The 24,545-nt window shown below is 49.5% G+C and overlaps 1 protein-coding gene across 2 annotated transcripts in view; it reads left to right on the top strand.

Moving 5' to 3' along the window:
• The window catches only part of DAT (Sodium-dependent dopamine transporter), a 73,671-nt gene that overhangs the window by 15,176 nt on the left and 33,950 nt on the right, over nt 1–24,545 (top strand). For both annotated transcript variants that reach the window (XM_069321222.1, XM_069321221.1), the window contains exons 3-5: nt 19,554–19,688; nt 22,723–22,877; nt 23,525–23,694. In XM_069321222.1, coding sequence (XP_069177323.1) covers nt 19,554–19,688; nt 22,723–22,877; nt 23,525–23,694 — 460 coding nt within the window. The remainder of the gene's footprint in view (nt 1–19,553; nt 19,689–22,722; nt 22,878–23,524; nt 23,695–24,545) is intronic.

Genomic DNA, 24,545 nt, shown 5'->3' with positions numbered 1-24,545 from the left:
ACCCAGGTACCTATTTTACTGCTAGGTAACAGGGGCATAGAGTGAAAGAAACTCTGCCCAATGTTTCTCGCCGGCGCCTGGGATCGAACCCAGGACCACAGGATCACAAGTCCAGCGTGCTGTCCGCTCGGCCGACCGGCTCCCTCTGGGCTGGCAGGAGGCACCCATGCCGTTCGTTATCGTCTATGCATGAACTTTGTACTTTTCTAATTCCACCCAAACATTCATAAAACATTTATCTTGAAAGGCTATTGGCAACTTTTAATATCACAATATTATATTCTTACATATTAATCCTCGTAATTGGTTAGTGGCATCGCGTACGGTAGTTCCAGTTCACCAAACTCGAGGCGCAGTCGTATACATCTGGATGCTTATTGTACCCATTGCTTGTCGTTGCTCTCATCTCCGTAATTGCTCGCTATCGGCTCCTAATTACCGTAACGCAGCCCTCGAGTGAATGGTGAGGTTGGGGCTGGCCGGAGCGGTGATGGTGGTACTGGGCGGAGCTAAAAGAAAGAAGAGTTGAAGCTACAAGCAGTGGAGAGAGAGGGGTTAGAACTAGATGAGACATGATTACAGCGTACAAGATCGTGAGAGGAGTAGACACAATGGAAAAGGGAAAGACTTGCACATAAAGATAAATATAATGAGAGGATGTATCTGGAAAGAGGAGAGAGCAGAGAGCCAGAGCACTATTGTGCTGCCTCAGTGTACGAGTGATGTACATCTGGAACACACTCAAGCCACAGGGAGTCGTGACTATAATCATTCACAACTTTATAAGAACATCTGACACAAGGGAAGCTGTGAGGGTGTTGCAGACAGGTGGTAGTCCTCGCTACCTGGGGACACTAATAGGTAAGCGCACCAGAGATCACAGTTATACCAGTATAATTACAAGGAATCATACAGTACACTGACACAGGCAGGCATGCGCGCACAGACATCTCTACCATACACCATCAATATGATGAGCACATTTGATGCTTAAGCCAACAATTGAAGGCGTCTCCGAGTAAAAACACTTGACTCTCTGATTGTTGTCTGCAAGAAGCCAATTAGGTGTTGGACAATTACCTTCTTGCACGCTCATCATCTTCCCGAGATGGGGTAAAGAAGGGAGAGAGGGAGGGAGGGTTGTAAGGAAAGAGGGAGAGCGGGAAGCAGGGAGAGAGGGAGGGAGAGAGGGAGGGAAGATGGAAAAGCGAATTTGGAGAGAGTGGAGGGGTACAGAAGAGGACTGAGGATGGCCTGTAACCTGGTGTATTACAGGTTACAGGGGCAAGAGGACAGGAGTGCTGGGATGCTCAGGGGTGAGGGAGAGAGTGAGACATAAGGGAGAGGGAGAGTAAGACAGGGAGAGGGAGGGAGTGAGTGACCACAAACAGGTGGACAGGTCACCACCATACGGCAGGTGAGAGAGCATGGTGTGCTCACCTGTGCTTCCGGGGGTTGTGCTCTAGTTCCCCCTCCCTCGCCACTCACACCTCACTCCAATGGTCTATTAATTTGCGAAAACTTTGGTCTCTGCCCCGAGGCACAGAGACACTTGAACATGTGACACGACCAAAGATCTCTTATTAACTCCAAACATCTACCACCTACGGGCTATATACCCATGCCCCGTGCCACCTCCTGTGGTGGCTTAATCTTCATCAATCACTCAATCAGTCAATCAATCGGTCTCTGACATGTTCACATTTAGAGCCACGCCTCCACCACTCCCTTAGTTCATTATGCATTTCTCTGCTACACTAATACGGATAATATTAGTTATAATATCCCTGCGGCTGGAGGTAATTAGTTTCCACCTGTGTCCTCTCCTTGCTCACACGACACATGACACACGACACATGACGCAAGGTCCCGGGGGTCATTCCATAGGACCCAACACAATCTCCGTCACTGACCTGACCAACCCGCCACCGTGATTTCATTTGATACCTCATTACCCAAGACCACTCCTCTGAATACTAAAATACTCACCGTCCACCACGCTATAGTGCTTTCCTTCATACTACACAGGACCAGCACACTACACAGGACCAGCACACTACACAGGACCACACACACTACACAGGACCAGCACACTACACAGGACCAGCACACTACACAGGACCACACACACTACACAGGACCAGCACACTACCACAGGACCAGCACACTACACAGGACCACACACACTACACAGGACCAGCACACTACACAGGACCAGCACACCACACAGGACCAGCACACTACACAGGACCACACACACTACACAGGACCAGCACACTACCACAGGACCAGCACACTACACAGGACCACACACACTACACAGGACCAGCACACTACACAGGACCAGCACACCACACAGGACCAGCACACTACACAGGACCACACACACTACACAGGACCAGCACACCACACAGGACCAGCACACTACACAGGACCACACACACTACACAGGACCAGCACACTACACAGGACCAGCACACTACCACAGGACCAGCACACTACACAGGACCACACACACTACACAGGACCAGCACAAACAAGCCAGCACTAATAGGGACGATAATGCCTAGTGATAATTATGATCAATACCTTCGATGAAACGCTTCACTGACAAGGCAATTCAAGGCGTAAATTTGCCTATTGGATGGCTGTAAGCGAGCCAGCGGGGCCGGCACTGATTGGCTAGTTACCCAGCAAGGAGCGATGATTGGGTCATTACAGGGTAATGAGCGATGAATGACTAGTTATTGTTTTGTCGTGTCCGTTACAATATTTCCGGGGTCGTTACAATGTTGTCATCGTTGGTACAGTAGTTTTTGAGTTGATATAATGTAGTTGGGTTGTTACGGTAGTCTTCCTCTGGTTGGGAAGCAAGAACACCTCAAGCGACCAATTTCCTAAAGCACGAACGCCTCTAGCGACCAATTTCCTGAAGCACGAACACCTGCAGCGACTGACCGCCTGAAGCACGAACACCTGCAGCGACTGACCGCCTGAAGCACGAACACCTGCAGCGACTGACCGCCTGAAGCATGAACACCTCCAACGACTGACCGCCTGAAGCACGAACACCTCCAACGACTGACCGCCTGAAGCATGAACACCTCCAACGACTGACCGCCTGAAGCACGAACACCTCCAACGACTGACCGCCTGAAGCACGAACACCTCCAACGACTGACCGCCTGAAGCACGAACACCTCCAACGACTGACCGCCTGAAGCACGAACACCTCCAACGACTGACCGCCTGAAGTAACAAGTGCGCGAACAGTCTGGAAACTGAGGTAAAAGGTTACGATTCCTGTGTGTTTTGCGTACTCGCCTGTGTGTTCTCACCTACATGTGTTTAGCGGAGGCTTCAGATCCTGGGCCCCGCCTTGCAGTCCCCCAGGCGATCATCGCAGTGGCTTCCGGCCCTCTTGCTGTTATTATTGGTCCTCACGAAACTATGTAAGGACCACCACCACCACTGGTACTGTTCGTAACTCAGACCTTGTGGCTTTGTCCTCGTATCTGAGTGGTTGAAGCTCAACATGAGTGTGTGTGTGTGTGTGTGTGTGTGTGTGTGTGTGTGTGTGTGTGTGTGTGTGTGTGTGTGTGTGTGTGTGTGTGTGCTGGGTGTGTGTGTGTGTGTGTGTGTGTGTGTGTGTGTGTGTGTGTGTGTGTGTGTGTGTGTGTGTGTGTGTGTGTGTGCTGGGTGGCGCTCACACACCCGCCCACCTGGTGTTCATTGTGTACCTGGACGTGCACAAACACACTCACTACACACACACTCCAACATGCCGCACTGTTCAAACTGTGTACTCTAAATGACCTCGACGCCCAGCTCTATTGCGCTCTACTCGCACCGTGTCCGTGATGTACCGTGTCCGTGATGTACCGTGTCCGTGATGTACCGTGTCCGTGATGTACCGTGTCCTAGCTGTACCGTTGGCATGGGGTTATAAAGACAGTCGTGGACAGACAGACGGTCCGGCACTGGTGTTGGTGTATATGGAACAATAATTGATACCAGCAAGCGTTATCCACTGTCAACTCTCTCTCTTTCTCTCTCTCTCTCTCTCTCTCTCTCTCTCTCTCTCTCTCTCTCTCTCTCTCTCTCTCTCTCTCTCTCTCTCTCTCTCTCTCTCTCTCTCTCTCTCTCTCTCCCTAGCCCCGACGTCCTGCAGATAGTGGGTAAAGCGGAAAAGGGTCAAATTACGTTGTTATCGACGAGCTCATATCTTTCTCAATTTCTTCCATGATCAGGGGTTTCAGCCCCCTTCTCCCCTCTAGACACACACACACACACACACACACACACTCACACACACACACACACACGCGCGCGCGCGTGTGTTGTGGCGAGTGTGTGGATGGCTCTGCCACAATCAACTTGATAATGGTCTAAGGAAGGACCGAAACGTCGTCGTCTCTTCGTCTTCTGGTGTGTGGTTGGGTCCTCGTGGGTTTTCTGTTCTATCTTTCCTGACGAGCGAGTTTGTTGTTTGATCTGGTGCTGAAGTTGTGGATGGCGCTGGCTTCTACAGTCACTTGTTTCAGTACGTTGTTGTTGGCCTCGTCTGCATGGTACGAGTATGGCCTCCACTTGTTCGTGTTTCCAGCTTCCTCTTGATCTACTCGAGAGTAGAACAAGAGCCTATACACAAGAGCCTCCAGTATTCAAAGAGTCTATCGTCTGTTCATCTTGTCGATTCTCCTTGGAAATTTTGCATGTAGTGATCATATTATCTCAACTTCCGCTTTCCTCTTAGACTGTGAGATTTTAGGCTGTGTAAATTGCCTTGAAAGAATTCTTATTTATGTTCTTCAATTGCGTTCTAATGTCTCTTTTTAATCTTTATCTCTTCTAACGTCGTTCTAATGATCTGTTTGTCTCTAATGTTTCTCTTTTAATTATTTATAATCTTAGTTTTGTTCTTTTCTGATTGCTGTAGTTGCCTTCCTCCTTACTGTGCACAAAAAATCTTAACCCATCTATCTCCTTTACTCATATTCATTACTTTGCACTTGTTAGTGTTGAACTCTAACAGCCATTTGTCTACCCGTTCCTGGAATTGAAAAAAAACACACTGCACCAATGACAGTTTCTCATTGGCGTGGTGGTGAGGGTACAGTGTAGGTGAGCAGGTGGTGCAGTAAGCTGGTGCAAGGGGGGGGGGAATGGTGAATGTGGATGGTGACGGGGGGGATGGTGAGGGGGGGAGGGAGGGGGTGCTCTTGGTGAGGCGTGTGCTGTCTGTGTTGATGCTGGGACTTAGCCCACGTGCTGGGAGCCCGTGTTGCTGTTGTCCTACCTGGCTTCTCTCTCTCACCTGGAACTACTCTGGAGGTAACTCTCAGCAGCTCCTGCTGAGACTTACCTCACAGGTGTTCTCTAGTGTACTTTGTTCAGTACTCCCCCTTCTTCACCTTCATCTTCATCTTCCTCCTTATCTTCAGCTTCCAGTGATCTCCAGACAAACATCACCAAATCCTTCATTTCTATTTTATTTTGTCTTTCCTGATTGGTCAACATGACCAATCAATTTAGGTGACCAATATGGCGTTCACTCTAGGTCCACTGCTCTGATTGGTCAACATGGAACTTTTTTTTTATATATCATACTCAGTGATTATAATGCCAAATATTTCTGGCACAGAACATTAAAGTATAATATCTAATTTAGCAAAACACAATGCAACCGCGTCATCTACCTCTACACTCTACGGCTTCTGCTTCTACTGGTACTACAAATGATAACATTAAATATAATGATAATAATAATAATAATAACAGTAATAGGAAGAGTAAGCCGTGGAGGTGTAGTAGGTGGGTGGACTGGGAGGGTACACACACACACACACACACACACTGGGTGGGTGGGGTGGGTGGACTGGGAGGGTACACACACACACACACACACACACACTGGGTGGGTGGGGTGGGTGGACTGGGAGGGTACACACACACACACACACACACACACACACTGGGTGGGTGGGGTGGGTGGACTAGGCGCAAGGGGACGACCATTGTGGTGGTGACAGGTGGGAAGATGGTGACTTAAATTAGTACAAGTGGGAGCCTTAGGAGAGACGGAAGGAGCCCCACCGTTCACACACACACACACACACACACACACACACACACACACACACACACACACACACACACACACACACACACACACACACACGTATTGTTTAGCCTCGTCTGCTTGCCTGCATCGCTGCCACTCTTGCTTTCTTTGTGTGTGTGTGTGTGTGTGTGTGTGTGTGTGTGTGTGTGTGTGTGTGTGTGTGTGTGTGTGTGTGTGTGTGTCCGGCAGCCGGCCAGTGGTGGAGACACGAGCCGGATGCATTCATCCACCACGCCTTCCTGGAATCCCTGAAGGAACTGCTCAAGTATTTACAGAGGCGCGAGTCGCACGTAGGAAGGGGAAGCGAACTGCAAGGGGGAAAAGCGCCAAGCCATTAATACTAAAGCGACAAAGCGAAGCAGTGTTTGTGAAACGTTCAGGTGTAGTCGCTTGTGAGTCACGTTTGTAGTGTTAATCTTTCCTAAACATCAAGGCAATTGCTGGGTTAACAAGCTCTTGGTCAATGGTATGAGAGTAAGCTGTCTATTCTCACAAACATTCGCCAAATCATGGTTGATCTAGCAGCTGTCACTATACAGGTTCCAGAAGATGAGAGGAAATGTTGACCAGACACTAGAAGGTGAAGGGACGACGACGTTTCGGTCCGTCCTGGACCATTCTTAAGTCGATCTTGAGAATGGTCCAGGACGGACCGAAACATCGTCATCCCTTCACCTTCTAGTGTGTGGTCTGGTCAACATACTTTAGCCACGTTGTGACTCATCGCCTGTATATGAGAGGAAATGTCATTATTGTGGAGAAATGCCCACTGAGAAATGAGAAATTTCAGCATTTCTCAATTTAGAGCTCCGACCATCTTTCGTTGTGGCTCCCTCGGCCTCGAACTCTTCCCCCTTCCACTCCTGTTCACCTGGGCGATCTGCCCGTCCTCATAAGATCTCCCAACGTCAAAAAAACGGTCAATTTAAACTTATCCTAATCTACCAGAGGACCCAAAACAGAAAACTGGACAATGCGACACTTTCGCGAGCCGCTTCTGTTTTCGAGTTCAATGAAGTATTTGAGGATGAGGTTGAGAGACAGGTATTAGGTACGAGAAGGGTGAAGAATGGGGTGGGTGGGGTTGAGGGCCATGGGGGTGGGTGGGGTTGAGGGCCATGGGGGTGGGTGGGTTTGAGGGCCATGGGGGTGGGTGGGTTTGAGGGCCAGGGGGTGGGTGGGGTTGAAGGCCATGGGGGTGGGTGGGGTTGAGGGCCATGGGGGTGGGTGGGTTTGAGGGCCAGGGGGTGGGTGGGGTTGAAGGCCATGGGGGTGGGTGGGAGTGGGTCAACTATACGGTTCATCCCAGTTTAATTAAAGTTAAAAAAGTGGGTGATGGCTCATTCCGCCCACACGGGCTCTGTGTCACTTAATAACCAATCAAATCAAACTCGCTCGCTTGGGGAAAGTCGGATTGGGGGAGACAGAGGATTGGGAGGGGAAGGATTACAATGGATAGTGAGGAAGGAGGGAGGGGGGAAAGATTACAGTGGATAGTGAGGGGGGGGGAGAGATTACAGTGGATAAGGAAAATAACTGTAAAAAAGTCCCTTTACCATTGAGACTATTGAAGCCGTATACACGACTTCTTCACTCTACTTTGCTCTGATGAAGGCGATTTAGCCGAAAACGCGTTTAGCATTCTCTATTTTTCACATGTGGTTTTTCCACATACTTGGAACAGTGTTTTTGTGATCCTTGTTGCATAAATACATATACAAAACAAGGACACGCCTGCACCTCCCCCGAGGCAAGGAATGTCTTAACTCTAAACCAAAACTAATAGAGTGCCTCAGGAGTGTGGCACTTAACTAGCAAGTGCCACACAGTGAGCGGCACTCCGCACCCTACATACACACTCTGGCTTCAAGACGGTGGTCTGAGAGACGGAGTTAGATGAGGAGATATACTATAACTTGACACAATATATACCTTGAGAGGCTAGTCTTTGTTATGATCTAATGAGAGAGAGAGAGAGAGAGAGAGAGAGAGAGAGAGAGAGAGAGAGAGAGAGAGAGAGAGAGAGAGAGAGAGAGAGAGAGAGAGAGAGTATAAAGGGTGAGAGGAGAGTCTTGTGATGCAGGAGCAAAATGGAAAGATGGGTGAGGGAGGGAGAGGGTAAGGGAAGGAGGAGGGAGGGAGAGGGTAAGGGAGGGAGAAGGAGGGTGGGAGAGGGTGGGAGGGGAACTAAGGAGAGGGTGGGAGAGAAAATTGACACATGGGAAAGCATCACCTGATCAATTTACCCAGGTTAGTCTCCTTCACTTTGAACCCACTTGCGTCATTACGCTCTTCTTGTCCTCTTTGGCTCTTTGCTTCTTACTCTCTCATCCCCTCCTCTCTGTCTCTCTTTTCTTCTGTGGTGGCAGCCTCTTTGTCTGTCACTTTTTCCCTTCATCTCTCTTTCTCGTTCCTCTTCTCTCTCTCTCTCTCTGGATCTGTGTGTGTGTGTGTGTGTGTGTGTGTGTGTGTGTGTGTGTGTGTGTGTGTGTGTGTGTGTGTGTGTGTGTGTGTGTGTGTGTGTGTGTGTATGTGTGTGTGTGTGTATGTGTGGTGTGTGTGTGGACACACACACACACACTTTTTTTTTAATCTATTCCTGGATTTCCAGCACAATGTACGGATGAGAAGTTTAAATAATTGGGAAGTACCTAGTGTGAAGGAGGGAGGTACCCAGGGGGAAGGAGGGAGGTACTCAGGGGGAAGGAGGGAGGTACTCAGGGGGAAGGAGGGAGGTACTCAGGGGGAAGGAGGGAGGTACTCCATCACTGTAAAAAGAGCAAGTGATGGTGCTAATTGGGTGAGGTTCTTTGAGACGGGCGGAAGCGGCCTCGGTCGCTCCATCTCGATTAGAGGGGGGACCCGGAAGCTGGCGCCATGTCCTAATGGAGCATAGTGTGCACTTACCTAATGGTACTCACCTAATTGTGCTTACGGGGGTTGAGCTCTGGCTCTTTGGTCCCGCCTCTCAACTGTCAATCAACTGGTGTACAGGTTCCTGAGCCTACTGGGCTCTTATCATATCTACACTTGAAGCTGTGTATGGAGTCAGCCTCCACACACCAGCCTGTGTGTGTGTGTGTGTGTGTGTGTGTGTGTGTGTGTGTGTGTGTGTGTGTGTGTGTGTGTGTGTGTGTGTGTGTCGCAAGCTCCAGCTCTATACGAGGAGGAGCATCAAGAACTACAGGGAGCATTGATGATGCTAATGATGATGGTGATGATTTGGGAGTTAACGAGTACAAGAGGACAGTAGTTTTGAAGGAACTTAAGAAGAGCTGATTTGAAGAAGCAAAGCCAGGCTCAAGAACGTACTCCCCCGTCAAGCCAAGACAAGTACGTACTCCTCCGTCAAGCCAAGACAAGTACGTACTCCCCCGTCAAGCCAAGACAAGTACGTACTCCTCCGTCAAGCCAAGACAAGTACGTAACCTCTTCCCCCCCCCCGTCAAGCCAAGACAAGTACGTGCTCCTCCGTCAAGCCAAGACAAGCACGTACCCCCCCCCCCTCCCCGTCAAGCCAAGACCATGGTAGTGGCACCATAGGTAATCTGGTGCTGGTGTTTGCTACAGGAACCGTCCAGGTTCGAGGCCCCACGCTGGACAACAATACCGCCCGCGACCACATCTTATGAAACAACAGATATTTCCACTCACAGCTGGCAAAAGTCAGAGCCAAGAGACACAATAGAGCATGAAAACCCTTTTATTTTCGTTCAACTTGACTGTAATCTTCAAACTGAACTGTTATTTTTTATTTGAATAGAAATGTGTCTTTACTCGCATTGAGAATCGCAGGTAAGCTGCATAATCTTAGGCTACCAGAGAGCCCTCGACACTGTACGCCACGAGGCTTGTGACACGGAAGGGGCTCTCCAGTGACTGCTTGAGTGATGGGTGTGTCATGGTGAGGTGTCAAGCGTCAGGGATGACACACGGATGACTAACACCCCCTCCCCCACACACACTCCCACACAAGTCAGTATTGGGATACACACTCCTGCGTGTGTATGATTTACAACCATGGTATAGGACACACACACACACACACACACACACACACACACACACACACACACACACACACACACACACACACACACACACACACGCGCACACACACACGCGCACACACACACACACACACACACACCAGGGAAGAGCAGGGATCCTTCAAATCTTCTTTCGTTATACTTAAGCGTCACGCAAAGGGCGCTGCCCTGATCAGGTGAGGGGGGGAGGAGGGCGATGAGGGAGAAGTGAGGAGAGCGATGAGGTGAGAGAGAGAGAGAGATAGAATGGGTGACGAAGCAGAGGTTAGGGGAGTAAAGAGGGGAATAGAGAAAGGTAAGGATACTCTACCACGGACACCTTCTTGCAACACATCATCTATTCAAGTCTAAATCCAACACATTACCTTGAATCATATACACAAGATCAGCAACACTTCCGGGATTTCTAATTTATCTCCGGACTAAAACTAAGGTCATGACCTGCAATTGTGAGGTTGTTAACTCGCAGTCCAGTGACCTTTCACCTTCGCCTTCAGCCTCTTTCAGTGCCAAGCCGCGCGCTCCCTCACAATGATGGCTGAGAGCGTTCTGCTTTGTAAAGGGGGAAAAAAAACTGAATTTTCCAGCTCTCTCAGGTGGTGTGTTGGAAAGGGAATTCAGAAATTTCGGTGGTTTTTGAATTTGATCTCTCTCTCTCTCTCTCTCTCTCTCTCTCTCTCTCTCTCTCTCTCTCTCTCTCTCTCTCTCTCTCTCTCTCTCTCTCTCTCTCTCTCTCTCTCTCTAGGTGTGGCGCCTGCCTCTGACTGCCCCAGCACGAGGCCTGGGTCCTCTAGGGCAACGTTTTCCGCAACTTAAATAAATTTACGGCTTTATAGAAGTTTGAATACAATTAGCTTAAGGTGTGTGTGTGTGTGTGTGTGTGTGTGTGTGTGTGTGTGTGTGTGTGTGTGTGTGTGTGTGTGTGTGTGTGTGTGTGTGTGTGTGTGTGTGTGCTCACCCACCTAGTTGTGCTTGCGGGGGTTGAGCTCTGGCTCGTTGGTCCCGCCTCTCAACTGTCAATCAACTGGTGTACAGATTCCTGAGCCTACTGGGCTCTATCATATCTACACTTGAAACTGTGTATGGCGTCAGCCTCCACCACATCACTGTCTAATGCATTCCATCTCTTAACTACTCTGACACTGAAATCACACACATACACATCTACCAATATGTGGGTCTACCGGTGTGTAGATCTACCAGTGTGTGGATCTATCTACCAGTGTTGGGGGTGTCTGCTAATATTGACCATATATTACTCTGGCGCCTAAAGAAGTGCGGCCAAACACGTGGACAATATGATAGGCCACACTTGAATATCTGCGCCACAGGTATTGGCCACACTTGAATATCTGCGCCACAGGTATTGGCCACACTTGAATATCTGCGCCACAGGTATTGGCCACACTTGAATATCTGCGCCACAAGTATTGGCCACACTTGAATATCTGCGCCACAGGTATTGGCCACACTTGAATATCTGCGCCACAGGTATTGGCCACACTTGAATACCTGCGCCACAGGTATTGGCCACACTTGAATACCTGCGCCACAGGTATTGGCCACACTTGAATACCTGCGCCACAGGTATTGGCCACACTTGAATACCTGCGCCACAGGTATTGGCCACACTTGAATATCTGCACCACAGGTATTGGCCACACTTGAATATCTGCGCCACAAGTATTGGCCACACTTGAATATCTGCGCCACAGGTATTGGCCACACTTGAATATCTGCGCCACAGGTATTGGCCACACTTGAATATCTGCGCCACAGGTATTGGCCACACTTGAATATCTGCGCCACAGGTATTGGCCACACTTGAATATCTGCGCCACAGGTATTGGCCACACTTGAATATCTGCGCCACAGGTATTGGCCACACTTGAATATCTGCGCCACAGGTATTGACCACACTTGAATATCTGCGCCACAGGTATTGGCCACACTTGAATATCTGCGCCACAGGTATTGGCCACACTTGAATATCTGCGCCACAGGTATTGACCACACTTGAATACCTGCGCCACAGGTATTGGCCACACTTGAATATCTGCGCCACAGGTATTGGCCACACTTGAATATCTGCGCCACAGGTATTGGCCACACTTGAACACCTGCGCCACAGGTATTGGCCACACTTGAACACCTGCGCCACAGGTATTGGCCACACTTGAACACCTGCGCCACAGGTATTGGCCACACTTGAACACCTGCGCCACAGGTATTGGCCACACTTGAACACCTGCGCCACAGGTATTGGCCACACTTGAACACCTGCGCCACAGGTATTGGCCACACTTGAACACCTGCGCCACAGGTATTGGCCACACTTGAATACCTGCGCCACAGGTATTGGCCACACTTGAACACCTGCGCCACAGGTATTGGCCACACTTGAACACCTGCGCCACAGGTATTGGCCACACTTGAACACCTGCGCCACAGGTATTGGCCACACTTGAACACCTGCGCCACAGGTATTGGCCACACTTGAACACCTGCGCCACAGATATTGGCCACACTTGAATATCTGCGCCACAGGTATTGGCCACACTTGAATATCTGCGCCACAGGTATTGGCCACACTTGAACACCTGCGCCACAGGTATTGGCCACACTTGAATATCTGCGCCACAGGTATTGGCCACACTTGAATATCTGCGCCACAGGTATTGGCCACACTTGAACACCTGCGCATATTGGACAACAGAACAGTGAAAAGTACTCAAGAGGTTTTCATGTTAATTTTCAGTGGCTTGTGTTTATCGTTCTCGTGTATATAAGCTTTGTTATTGACACATCTTTTGAAGATGGTGGAGATCATTATATCTGTCTGTGTATCTGTCTCACTGTTCGTGTGTTTAGGCCCGTCTATTTCTGTAGGTTTATATCTCTCTGTCTCTCCCCTTCACCACACTGCGGTCCTTCCACTCTCATTTAAAACTTTCTTCTCCTCAATGAAGACAAGGATATTTAAATCTTCATTCATTCCGGCGGCGGCTTGTCGTGGGGCTTGACGCCTGTTGGTTACTGGATTACCTTCATTATATTTACTGCTGGCATTTCCTTTTTCGTGTAAATCTTTATATCTTGCTCAACTCTCTCTCTCTGTCTCTGTCTCTCTGTCTCTGTCTCTCTCTCTCTCTCTCTCTCTCTCTCTCTCTCTCTCTCTCTCTCTCTCTCTCTCTCTCTCTCTCTCTCTCTCTCTCTCTCTCTCTCTCTCTCTCTATCTGTCTCTCTCTCTCTCTCTCTCTCTCTCTCTCTCTCTCTCTCTCTCTCTCTCTCTCTCTCTCTCTCTCTCTCTCTCTCTCTCTCTCTCTCTCTCAAACACACGCAATAGCACATAATAATCGAACATTTCTAAGAGATTTTGAATTGACTATTTTATATCTATGCAACATTCTATGTAATGATCTAGTCTGGCTTGAAAACCATTTATTTTGTCGTTGCCTCACAAACTCAGTGAACAAAGGGACACAGAAGAACAGAGGGTCTGTGAGTCAATTCTCATCAAAATCAAAATTCTCATCAAATTTCCCTAATATGATGCTAACCTGTCTTGTAAGTACACGAAGGTCATGAAGGGTTTGTACCGTGAGGGCATTTGGGTTAGGGTAGTACAGCATTCAGTATTACAGTACTACCACCACCAGGGCACTGTACTACCACCACTGTGGCACTGTAGTACCACCACTGTGGCACTGTACTACCACCACCGTGGCACTGTATTACCACCACTGTGGCACGAGCACCATCACCCCACCACAATACCACCACTGCCACGACAACAACACCACCACCACAACCACCACCACACCACCACAACACCACCACCAGCAGACCACCACTACCAACACCACCACCACCACACACTTTTCCTTGTATTTCTAATGCACATTTCAGTTTAATTGTTGCCCGTTTATACATCCTCACAATGTCATAAATAGCGGAGCCTCGGGGATGTTTGAGGGAGAGGGAGGGAGGGAGGGAGAGAGGGAGAGGTAACACAAGGGAGAGGGAGGGAGGAAGGGAGAGAGGGAGAGGTAACACAAGGGAGAGGGAGGGAGGGAGAGAGGGAGAGGTAACACAAGGGAGAGGGAGGGAGGGAGAGAGGGAGAGGTAACACAAGGGAGAGGGAGGGAGGGAGAGAGGGAGAGGTAACACAAGGGAGAGGGAGGGAGGGAGAGAGGGAGAGGTAACACAAGGGAGAGGGAGGGAGGGAGAGAGGGAGAGGTAACACAAGGGAGAGGGAGGGAGGGAGAGAGGGAGAGGTAACACAAGAGAAAGGGAGGGAGAGGTAACGTAGAGAAGCAGGTAGCAGTAACTCCTCATATTCAGAGTTTCATCAGCTGTTCCAATATTGTTGTGTTCCTCCTAAGGTGTGTGTGTGTGTGTGTGTGTGTGTGACGCAGGCAAGGTCGACGCTCTGTTTAATCTCTAATGTTTTGATTAAGTTGGCTTCGTGCTTGCCATCTGTGAGGCGGTCACTGCTGGCGCTCATGTTGTGGTACTCCCTCCCTGGCCCTCAGGCTGGTGCGTCTGGCCTCCTTACAGTGTCCTCTCCACACAGGGTTACTGTCTCACACCTCCACCTGGGTCACTCCTCCACCTGGGTCACACCTCCACCTGGGTCACTCCTCCACCTGGGTCACTCCTCCACCTGGGTCACACCTCCACCTGGGTCACTCCTCCACCTGGGTCACTCCTCCACCTGGGTCACTCCTCCACCTGGGTCACTCCTCCACCTTGGCTCACACCTCCACCTGGCTCACTCCTCCACCTGGGTCACTCCTCCACCTTGGCTCACACCTCCACCTGGCTCACACCTCCACCTGGGTCACTCCTCCACCTGGGTCACTCCTCCACCTTGGCTCACACCTCCACCTGGCTCACTCCTCCACCTGGCTCACACCTCCACCTGGCTCACTCCTCCACCTTGGGCTCTACTTGTGAAGTCTGTAAATCTGTGTATTTACGTTCGTAGGTTAGATTAGCATCTTATAAGCACTACAATCACCTTCTGTGGTTGTTCAATAAATCACTGAATATGTTGAACAGATCTCTAATCCTGTCCATGGAGGACAGAAGAAAATGTATATATGTTGGTTAGCATTGTAAATGTCTGGCCACGTCTGTGGTAGAAAGCAATAAAAAAACTGCTTCTAAGCACACCTGCTTATCTTGAGATGATTTCGGGGCTTAGCGTCCCCGCGGCCCAGTCTTCGACCAGGCCTCGAACCTGCTCTTAAGTCTTAATATAACGACTGGAGATGGTGGTCTTTCTCTCCCACCTGATTCGTCCCGTTAACAGCGACCACCACTCGTGTTGGTGTCTTTTATAACGAGGCCACGGCCAGAGGAGCCCGTGGGCCCTGACTTACACACACAGGGGCTAAGACGGCTGAGTAGACAGCGCTCGGGATTCGTAGTCCTAGGAGCCGGAGATCGATTCCCGTCGATGGCGGAAACAAAATAGACAGAGTTTCCTTCACCCTGATGCGCTTGTTCACCTACCAGTAAATAGGTACCTGGAAGCTAGACAGCTGCTACGGGCTGTTTCCTGCGTATGTGTGCGAAAGGAAAAAAATAAGTTGATTGACAGTTGAGAGAGGTGGACCCAAAGAGTCACAACTCAACCCCCCCCCCCGCAAGCACAACTAGGTGAGTACACACAGATATCCAGCCACCTGCAGGAGGCTACTTCACCCCCCCCCCCATGGGGTGGGGGTGAAGTGGGTCGACCTCAGGGTGCTCCCCACAATGTGGGGGAGTGGTGTTCACTTAGGGCGCCGTGGGGGGGAGGGAGATGTGGATATGGGCGTCGTGGACCCATGAGAACAAGGCGGCCCAACAGATTTCGTCAAACCCCTTTGCAGTACTCTAAGAAAGCCCAAAGGCATCCGTGACATCGTAGATAACAAAACCTTCAACGCGGATACAAGAGGCACACGCCCACCCGCCGCCCGCCAGATAAGACACAGGTGGGAGAGTGCTCTGGTATGCAAATGTCACATTTGTATCTGTCAATCTTCGCGTCACGCGCCCATGTGGTGATGGACGTGAGTGACCAAGTGCTCCTTGTATACGGGTAGGTGGGGGGAGGGTGGGGGCCCCAGGACGGATGGGTGAGAGGATTGGAGTGAGGGGGGGGGGGAGGAGGGATTGGTGAGAGGATTAGAGTGAGGATGGAGGGATTGGTGGGGAGAGGAGGGACGGACTCTGATACGGTGGAAGAAATGGTAATTATAGACGTCATCTCAGATGACTGTCAGGGAATAATAACTGAGGAGGGAGCAAGAAGACCACTTAAGTATTGCAACATGAAACAATAAAGGAGAGGGAGCTGCTCTCCGGAGCACACTGACCAGACTCAGGCAGCTACAGGACGCCTCACACACACACACACACACACACACACACACACACACACACACACACACACACACACACACACACACACACACACACACAAATGAGCCACAGAGACGTTAGAAAGAACATTTTCAGTGTCAGAGTAGTTAGTAAATGGAATGCATTAGGAAGTGATGTGGTGGAGGCTGACTCCATACACAGTTTCAAATGTAGATATGATAGAGCCCAATAGGCTCAGGAATCTGTACACCAGTTGATTGACGGTTGAGAGGCGGGACCAAAGAGCCAGAGCTCAACCCCCGCAAGCACAATTAGGTGAGTACAATTAGGTGAGTACACACACACACACACACACACACACACACACACAACTGTGTCCCATACTCACCCCACTGAGCCTAGCCAGCACCGGAGGCTCACATAAATATAATAACATCAACATATATGGAAATGACAAATACCGGAATAGAATTTAGAACCACAGATAACAAGGTCTTAATAATACTCCGCACACTAAATGTGAAGCCCAATATTAGGTTATATTGCTACTGCACAGAAGCCACATCTTAAAAAAAAACATAAAACCGAACTAGAAAAAGTCCAGATGTATGCAAAGAGACTGGAACCAGACCTGCGAGGATTAAACCATGAGGAAAGGTAGCCGAACCTTACCAGGCTTGAATATAGGTGGAGTCGAGGAGACATGATAACAACATATAATGTTCTTAGGAAAGTTGATTAGATTTTGGTGTCAGTCACAGCTCCGCCGCTCCTGGGCCAGGCAAGTCCACTATGGGCTCACCATAGCCGGTGCTACTTGCAATTATGTTGTTCCCAGTAGCTGAATCTTAAACAGCAGCAGTTGATGAGGACAAGGGCGGTGCCAGGCAGGGTAGAACAAGGCCACATGCAGGGAAACTTCAAGTGGAAATAAATCAGAGAGGAACGTTAGAAACAAATCTTTCAGCCTCAGGATAGTGTGTAATTGAAATGACTTAGAGGGAGAAAGAGATAGTAGACGCTAATTCAATAGTTTCAAAAGTAGTTATGGCTTCAAATATGATGGTGTGTGTGGGGGGGAGGTCGTTGTGGTAGGTACTTGATAACTAGTAAGAACCGGTAAGTCGGGACTCAGGAGCTAGCGCTCAATTCTGCAAACACATTTCGGTAAGAGCCCTCAGGTGAGTACACGTGCACACGCCCGCGCACAGTGAGGATGGCTGGCCCAGACCATGACTGTTGAGGGGCATGGTACTGAGGTATTAAGATCATGGTCGCTACTTATTATGACCCCCCCCCTTCTCTCTCTCTCTGTCTCTCTCTCTCTCTCTCTCTCTCTCTCTCTCTCTCTCTCTCTCTCTCTCTCTCTCTCTCTCTCTCTCTCTCTCTCTCTCTCTCTCTCTCTCTCTCTCTCTCCCTCTCTCCCTCTCTCCTCTCTCCTCTCCGTGGTAGTGAGAGGCAAGTGTGGCGGCACTGGTTGTGCTCGCGGAGTGCATTATGTGGTCAGCGCCGCACAACACAGCGCGCACCAATATGGAAAATTGGCGCGCGCCGGGGACAAATGATGACTCCCGCCAATATGGAAATTCGGTGATGCACGTCAGATTGAAATTACTAAACCCTCCCCTCCGGAGTGGTCGGGAAGGTCGCCACGCTGGAAGAACCAAGGCCGGGCGTTCCTGGCTCCTCCTCTACGAGTGTCTCACGTTCTTCGCCCTCCTTCCAGGGAGTTAGACAGCGGCGACGGGCTGCTTCCCGGGGGAGTGTAACAAAAAAGGAGGCCTGGTCGAGGACCGGGCCGCGGGGACGCTAAACCAAGAAATCATCTCAAGATAACCTCCCCGCGCCCTCCACACTACTTAACCCTCCTAGTTCTACCAACACTCGCACAATACACCATGCGGATCCCAGCTTTATCTTTAAATTGTGAAGTTTGTGTATTGTGCAACTTTTTGTTCAGTGCCAGGCTGCCGTCCAGGGCCAGGCTGCCGTCCAGGGCCAGGCTGCCGTCCAGGGCCTGGTCCCCTACAACACACCAATGAGCGACCGGATACCACCCAATAGTAACCCGCTTGACCTCTGCACTAACTGCCCTATCAACCGCCTTCTCAACTAACACGTTTCATTTTCTACGTTGTGATTCTTCAACGTACAAAATACAGGGTAAACTATGAAAAAATAGCTGACATACATCCCCGTTTTCTAAACATCGGTTGGTTAGGTTAGGGTGGGTTGCTTAGTATTCGCATGTTTCCGGTTAGGATAGCACCTTGTATATGGTACGTTGTGACAAGTCAGGAGGACGGGGCTGGGTGCATGTACCGTGCGTCCCGCCACTCACAACTCGACGGCTTGCTGGTGGATATGCTGGGTAGCCTGAGGGCGGGGCGAGGGAGAAGGGGGATCGAACGAGGGGATCCGGAAAGATCCGCTCCCTAGAGTAATCCAGCCGGGACAATCACGCGTACCGTAAGCCTCTCATGCTCCTACATCAACCCCCCCCCCCTCCCCAATACTTTCCCGCGCGGTAACATTGGCGGTGGAGCCCTCCCCTTCACCTCCACGGATGGCGGCGGTGGATGGAAGAAGGGGGACTTCATTCACCCTTCTCTCCTATCCTTCCCACGCCGGTCCACACAACCCGTCCTGGATGTCGTCGGTTCCTTCCCGACCCTCACACACACACACACACACACACACACAGTAATGTGGTGGAGGCTGACTCCATACACAGTTTCAAGTGTAGATATGATAGAGCCCAATAGACTCAGGAACCTGTACATCTGTTGATTGACGGTTGAGAGGCGGGACCAAAGAGCCAGAGCTCAACCCCCGCAAACACAACTAGGTGAGTACTAGGTGAGTACACACACACACACACACACACACACACACACACACACACACACATTCTTTCCACCATTAAAAACGACTGTAGCACTCAGGTCACTCCTCTTCCCTCAGATGTAAGCCCCTCACGTCTGTGCTCTTTCCTCCCGTAGGCGCCTTCCTGGTGCCCTACTGCGTGATGCTGGTGCTCGGAGGCATTCCTCTCTTCTTCATGGAGTTGGCTCTGGGGCAGTATAACCGCAAGGGCGCCATCACCTGCTGGGGCCGCCTCGTGCCGCTCTTCAAGGGTAAGTCAGCCATGTCTCTTGTACTTCGATGTTGACGCCAGAAGGGGAGGTGGATGGGTCCACTTCTCATCGCCGGGGTCCGGTAAGCACAGGCCCAAGGTCTTTTTTTGTCATTCATGATTAGTGCCAGACTTTTGGAGGTAGTGCCAGACTCTTGAGGTAAAGTGCCAATTTGGGGAGCGACATAGATTGTTGCTTGGGTGCCGGGTTATGTGTGTGTGTGTGTGTGTGTGTGTTGACTGGGTTGGAAATGGTGACACTTCATATCAAATATTAAGGCAGGAGCTCAGAGGGAAGCGAACATCGGTCCAAGGCAGACGAGAGAGAGAGAGAGAGAATGAAAGAGTGAGAGAATGAGAGAGAGGGGGGGGGTCGGGGGGGGGATAATCCGACTCACAGGGACCAGGTTTATTAATGAGAAGCTGGAAACTATTAAGAGACAAACTCAGCTGATATGTGTGCGTGTGTGTGTGTATGTGTGTGTATGTGTGTGTATGTGTGTGTATGTGTGTGTGTGTGTGTGTATGTGTGTGTATGTGTGTGTGCGTGTGTGCGCGTGTGTGCGTGTGCGTGCAGGCCGCTGATAACCATGCGAGGTATTCAAGTGAGGTGAAGAAGGGTAATCGTTATCACTTCTCCGGCTCGACCTTCCACTGGGAAATGGAAAAATAACATAAGGGAAAGGCACTCTTACCGGGATGGACAGAGCGAGAGGCTGTGATTGAGAGAGAGAGAGAGAGAGAGAGAGAGAGAGAGAGAGAGAGAGAGAGAGAGAGAGAGAGAGAGAGAGAGAGAGAGAGAGAGAGAGAGAGAGAGTCAGAGAGAGAGAGACAGAGAGAGAGACAGAGAGAGACCCACCTCCCCACCTCCCAGCTCTCCCCCTCCCTGCACCATCCCTCTCCCCACCAGATCAGGATCCTTATTATAAGGCAGCGTTGCAGGCGAGTGCACGCGTGGCTCTTCTTTACTCACGTACCAAGTCCCCACCATAACCCCCCCTCCCAACACTACCTCACCCCCCCATCTGACACCCCCCCCCACCAAAAAAAAAAATACGGCCTCCTGCCCCACCTTCCCCGTCAACCACACACAACTAGGTAACTACAGACACTCGTTGTTGTTGTTTTTACATTCAGCTACTCAGAACAAGAAGTTCCAAGTAGCACGGGCTATGGTGAGCCCGTATACAGACACTCACAAGTCTGGACTAATCTAGCTGCAGTCTTGGGAACTCTTGGCCCCCTACAGACAGGTCTTGCCGAGTGGGATATCCCATAAAATGGCGAGGGACACGCTGAGAAAATGAATAAGGCGTTTGGGCAAGCATCAGCAGGCATGTTCAGGCGCTTGTCTCTTAGAAGTGTGTGGTAGTGTGGCAGTGTGGTAGTGTGGCAGTGTGGCAGTGTGGTAGTGTGGCAGTGTGGCAGTGTGGCAGTGTGGCAGTGTGGCAGTGTGGTAGTGTGGCAGTGTGAGAGGGAGCGGGCCCACCGCCTGATGCAACACTTCCCACAAATTATATCAACAAGGTTTCAATAGATAAAGGACAACCTTGACAGACAGTTGGTAGAGAGCTACATTAACAGGTGTCAGCATGGCGGGGCGCAAAGAAGCCAGGGGGCTAGATTCGTGAAAGCACTTACGCAAGCACTTACGAACGTGTACATCTTTCCTTAACCTTTGACGGCTTTGTTTACATTTATTAAACAATTTACAAGCATGAAAACTTGCCAATCAACTGTTGTTATTGTTATAAACAGCCTCCTGGTATTTCGGAGCTCATTCACTGTTTAATAATTGTAAACAAAGCCGCCAAAGATTGAGAAAAGATGTACAGGTTCGTAAGTGCTTGCGTAACTGCTTCGTGAATCTGGCCCCAAGTTCCCCAGGAATCAGTTCTCAGCACCACATCTTTCGTGGATATACTCGTATAACTACCGGCATAAAGAGTATACTTGTATATCTAGCTACCGGAAGCGTATGCTCGTATATACTCCGGCCTCAAGTGGCTAGTCAACTTGGACCCTAACAACCGGCACTGACGATGGGTCAAGATAAAGCTTATCACCAATACCGTACCCCCGAGAGGGGAAACAGGTGTCCAACGAGAGGGGAAACAGGTGTCCAACGAGAGGGGAAACAGCTGTCCAACGAGAGGGGAAACAGCTGTCCAACGAGAGGGGAAACAGCTGTCCAACGAGAGGGAAACAGCTGTTCAACGAGAGGGAAAACAGCTGTCCAACGAGAGGGGAAACAGGTGTCCAACGAGAGGGAAACAGGTGTCCAACGAGAGGGAAACAGCTGTCCAACAATAGGGGAAACAGGTGTCCAACGAGAGGGGAAACAGCTGTCCAACGAGAGGGGAAACAGCTGCAGTGGTAGTTGAAGTGGAGGCACTTGTTGAGAACTAATCACCTTATTATATGTTTTCCAGATGAGGGATTACCCGTCAATGGTTATGTACGAAGGCAGTAACCTTCGTAACCCAGTAACCTGAGACTAGATTCACGAAGCAGTTAAGCAAGTACTTACGAACATATCTTTTCTCAATCCTTGGCGGCTTTGTTTACAATTATTAAACAGTTAAATGAGCTCCGAAGCACCAGGAGGCTGTTTATAACAATAACAACAGTTGATTTGGCAAGTTTTCATGGTTTGTAAACTGCTTAATAAATGTAACCAAAGGTGTCGAAGACTGAGGAAAGATGTACACGTTCCTAAGTGCTTGCGTAACTGCTTCGTGAATCTGGCCCCAGGGCAGCAACAGTTGCAGGTGTAATTACCTAAGTGTAATTACCTAAGTGTAGTTACAGGATGAGAGCTACGCTCATGGTGTCCCGTCTTCCCAGCACTCTTTGTCATATAACGCTTTGAAACTACTGACGGTCTTGGCCTCCTCCACCTTGGTGTGTGTGTGTGTGTGTGTGTGTGTGTGTGTGTGTGTGTGTGTGTGTGTGTGTGTGTGTGTGTGTGTGTGTGTGTGTGTGTGTATATCCCGGAACTAACACCCTGGATGGTGTGTATGTGTGTATTCCAGGTGTGGGGTTCCAGGTGGTGTGTATCGCCTTCTACGTCGACTTCTTCTACAACGTCATCCTGGCCTGGAGCCTGCGCTTCTTCTTCGCCTCCTTCACCACGGACCTGCCCTGGACCAACTGTAATAACGAGTGGAACACCCCCAACTGCAGAGAGGTGAGGCGGAGGGCACACGCTGACATGACCTATGTGAAGATGAGGTTGAAAGGTACCTCAGTACACAATCTCAAATGTAATCTCCAAAATAAAAATGATAGGTGCTAACACTCACTCACTCACTCACTCACTCACTCACTCACTCACTCACTCACTCACTCACTCACTCACTCACACACACACACACACACACACACACACACACACACACACACACACATCTTGTGTATATGTGTGTGTGTGTGTGTGTGTGTGTGGAACCTGTACACCTGTTGATTGACGGTTGAGAGGCGGGACCAAAGAGCCAGAGCTCAACTCCCGCAAGCACAATTAGGCGAGCACCACACACACACACACACACACACACACACACACACACACACACACACACACACACACACACACACACACACACACACACACACACACTAGACCGTTACACCTACAATTATACCAATATATATTCAGAAACTTTTCGCGTTTTTTCCTCCAGTAAACTTTACCATGTAAAACTTTATAAAATTTATTCCACATTGAAAGAAAATTACTCGTGACCTCACAATTATAATACAAATATATATTATAATATATATCATAGTTATTATTATGTAAATAATAGTAAGATTACTAACGAGAGGTGAGGTCAGATCGGCAGCAAGGCGCCCGTCTGGAGCTACGCCAACAGCAGCACCTTGGAGGACTCCGGCAGCCTGGCCACCTTAGACAACCTGACGGTGGAGACCTTGGGACCCGGGGCACCAGGGGGCTTCCTCCCCCTTCTCAACAAGACCACTACCCCGGCCGAGGAGTACTGGACGTGAGTCTCTTGTACTCTGTTGGACTCACCGTCCTCTATAGCTCTCTCTCACTAGCCTTCACAGGACTCTTACTATACTTCACAGGACTCTCACTATCCTTCACAGGACTCTCGGACTCTCACTATCCTTCACAGGACACTTGTGTAATACTGGAGTGATACAACACCAATCTTGTAGCTACTTTATCACCAAACTATTTTACCACATTAGTAATCTGTATATATATATATATATATATATATATATATATATATATATATATATATATATACCAGCATCCAAGATAACTTATATATCCTGGGGGGACCATTTAGCTGTGTGTGTGTGTGTGTGTGTGTGCTCATCTATTTGTGCTTGCAGGATCGAGCTCAGCTCTTGGAACACAGTTTTCTAGCCGCTGGTTGTCTAATACAATGACTCCTGACCTATTTCCCCTACCATATCTGTTTTTAAAGTTGTGGATAGAGGTTGCTTCTACAACCTGCTTCTTTAGGTCATTCCATTTACTCACTATACCCTTACGCTAAAGGAAGACTTTCTAACATCTCTATGACACATCTGAGTCTCAAGTTTCCATCCCTGCCTCTTTGTTCTATCGGTATTCATTGTAAATATTTCCTCTTTTTCCACCTTATCAATCCCCTTATGTATTTTATACGTCTGTATAATATCCCCCCCTCTTTCTCCTCCTTTCTAGCGTCGTCAGGTTTAGTTCCTTCAGTCTTTCTTCATACCTCATTGCTTCCAACTCTGGGATAAGTCTCGTCCCAGAGTTTGCACTTCTGCACCCTTTCGAGCTTCCTGATGTGTTTTTGTTTAGATGGGGGCTTCACGATGGTGCGGCATACTC

The sequence above is a fragment of the Procambarus clarkii genome, chromosome 9 (assembly GCF_040958095.1).
Source record: "Procambarus clarkii isolate CNS0578487 chromosome 9, FALCON_Pclarkii_2.0, whole genome shotgun sequence".
NCBI lineage: Eukaryota > Metazoa > Arthropoda > Malacostraca > Decapoda > Cambaridae > Procambarus > Procambarus clarkii.
This window is presented reverse-complemented; position numbering and strand designations above follow the sequence as displayed.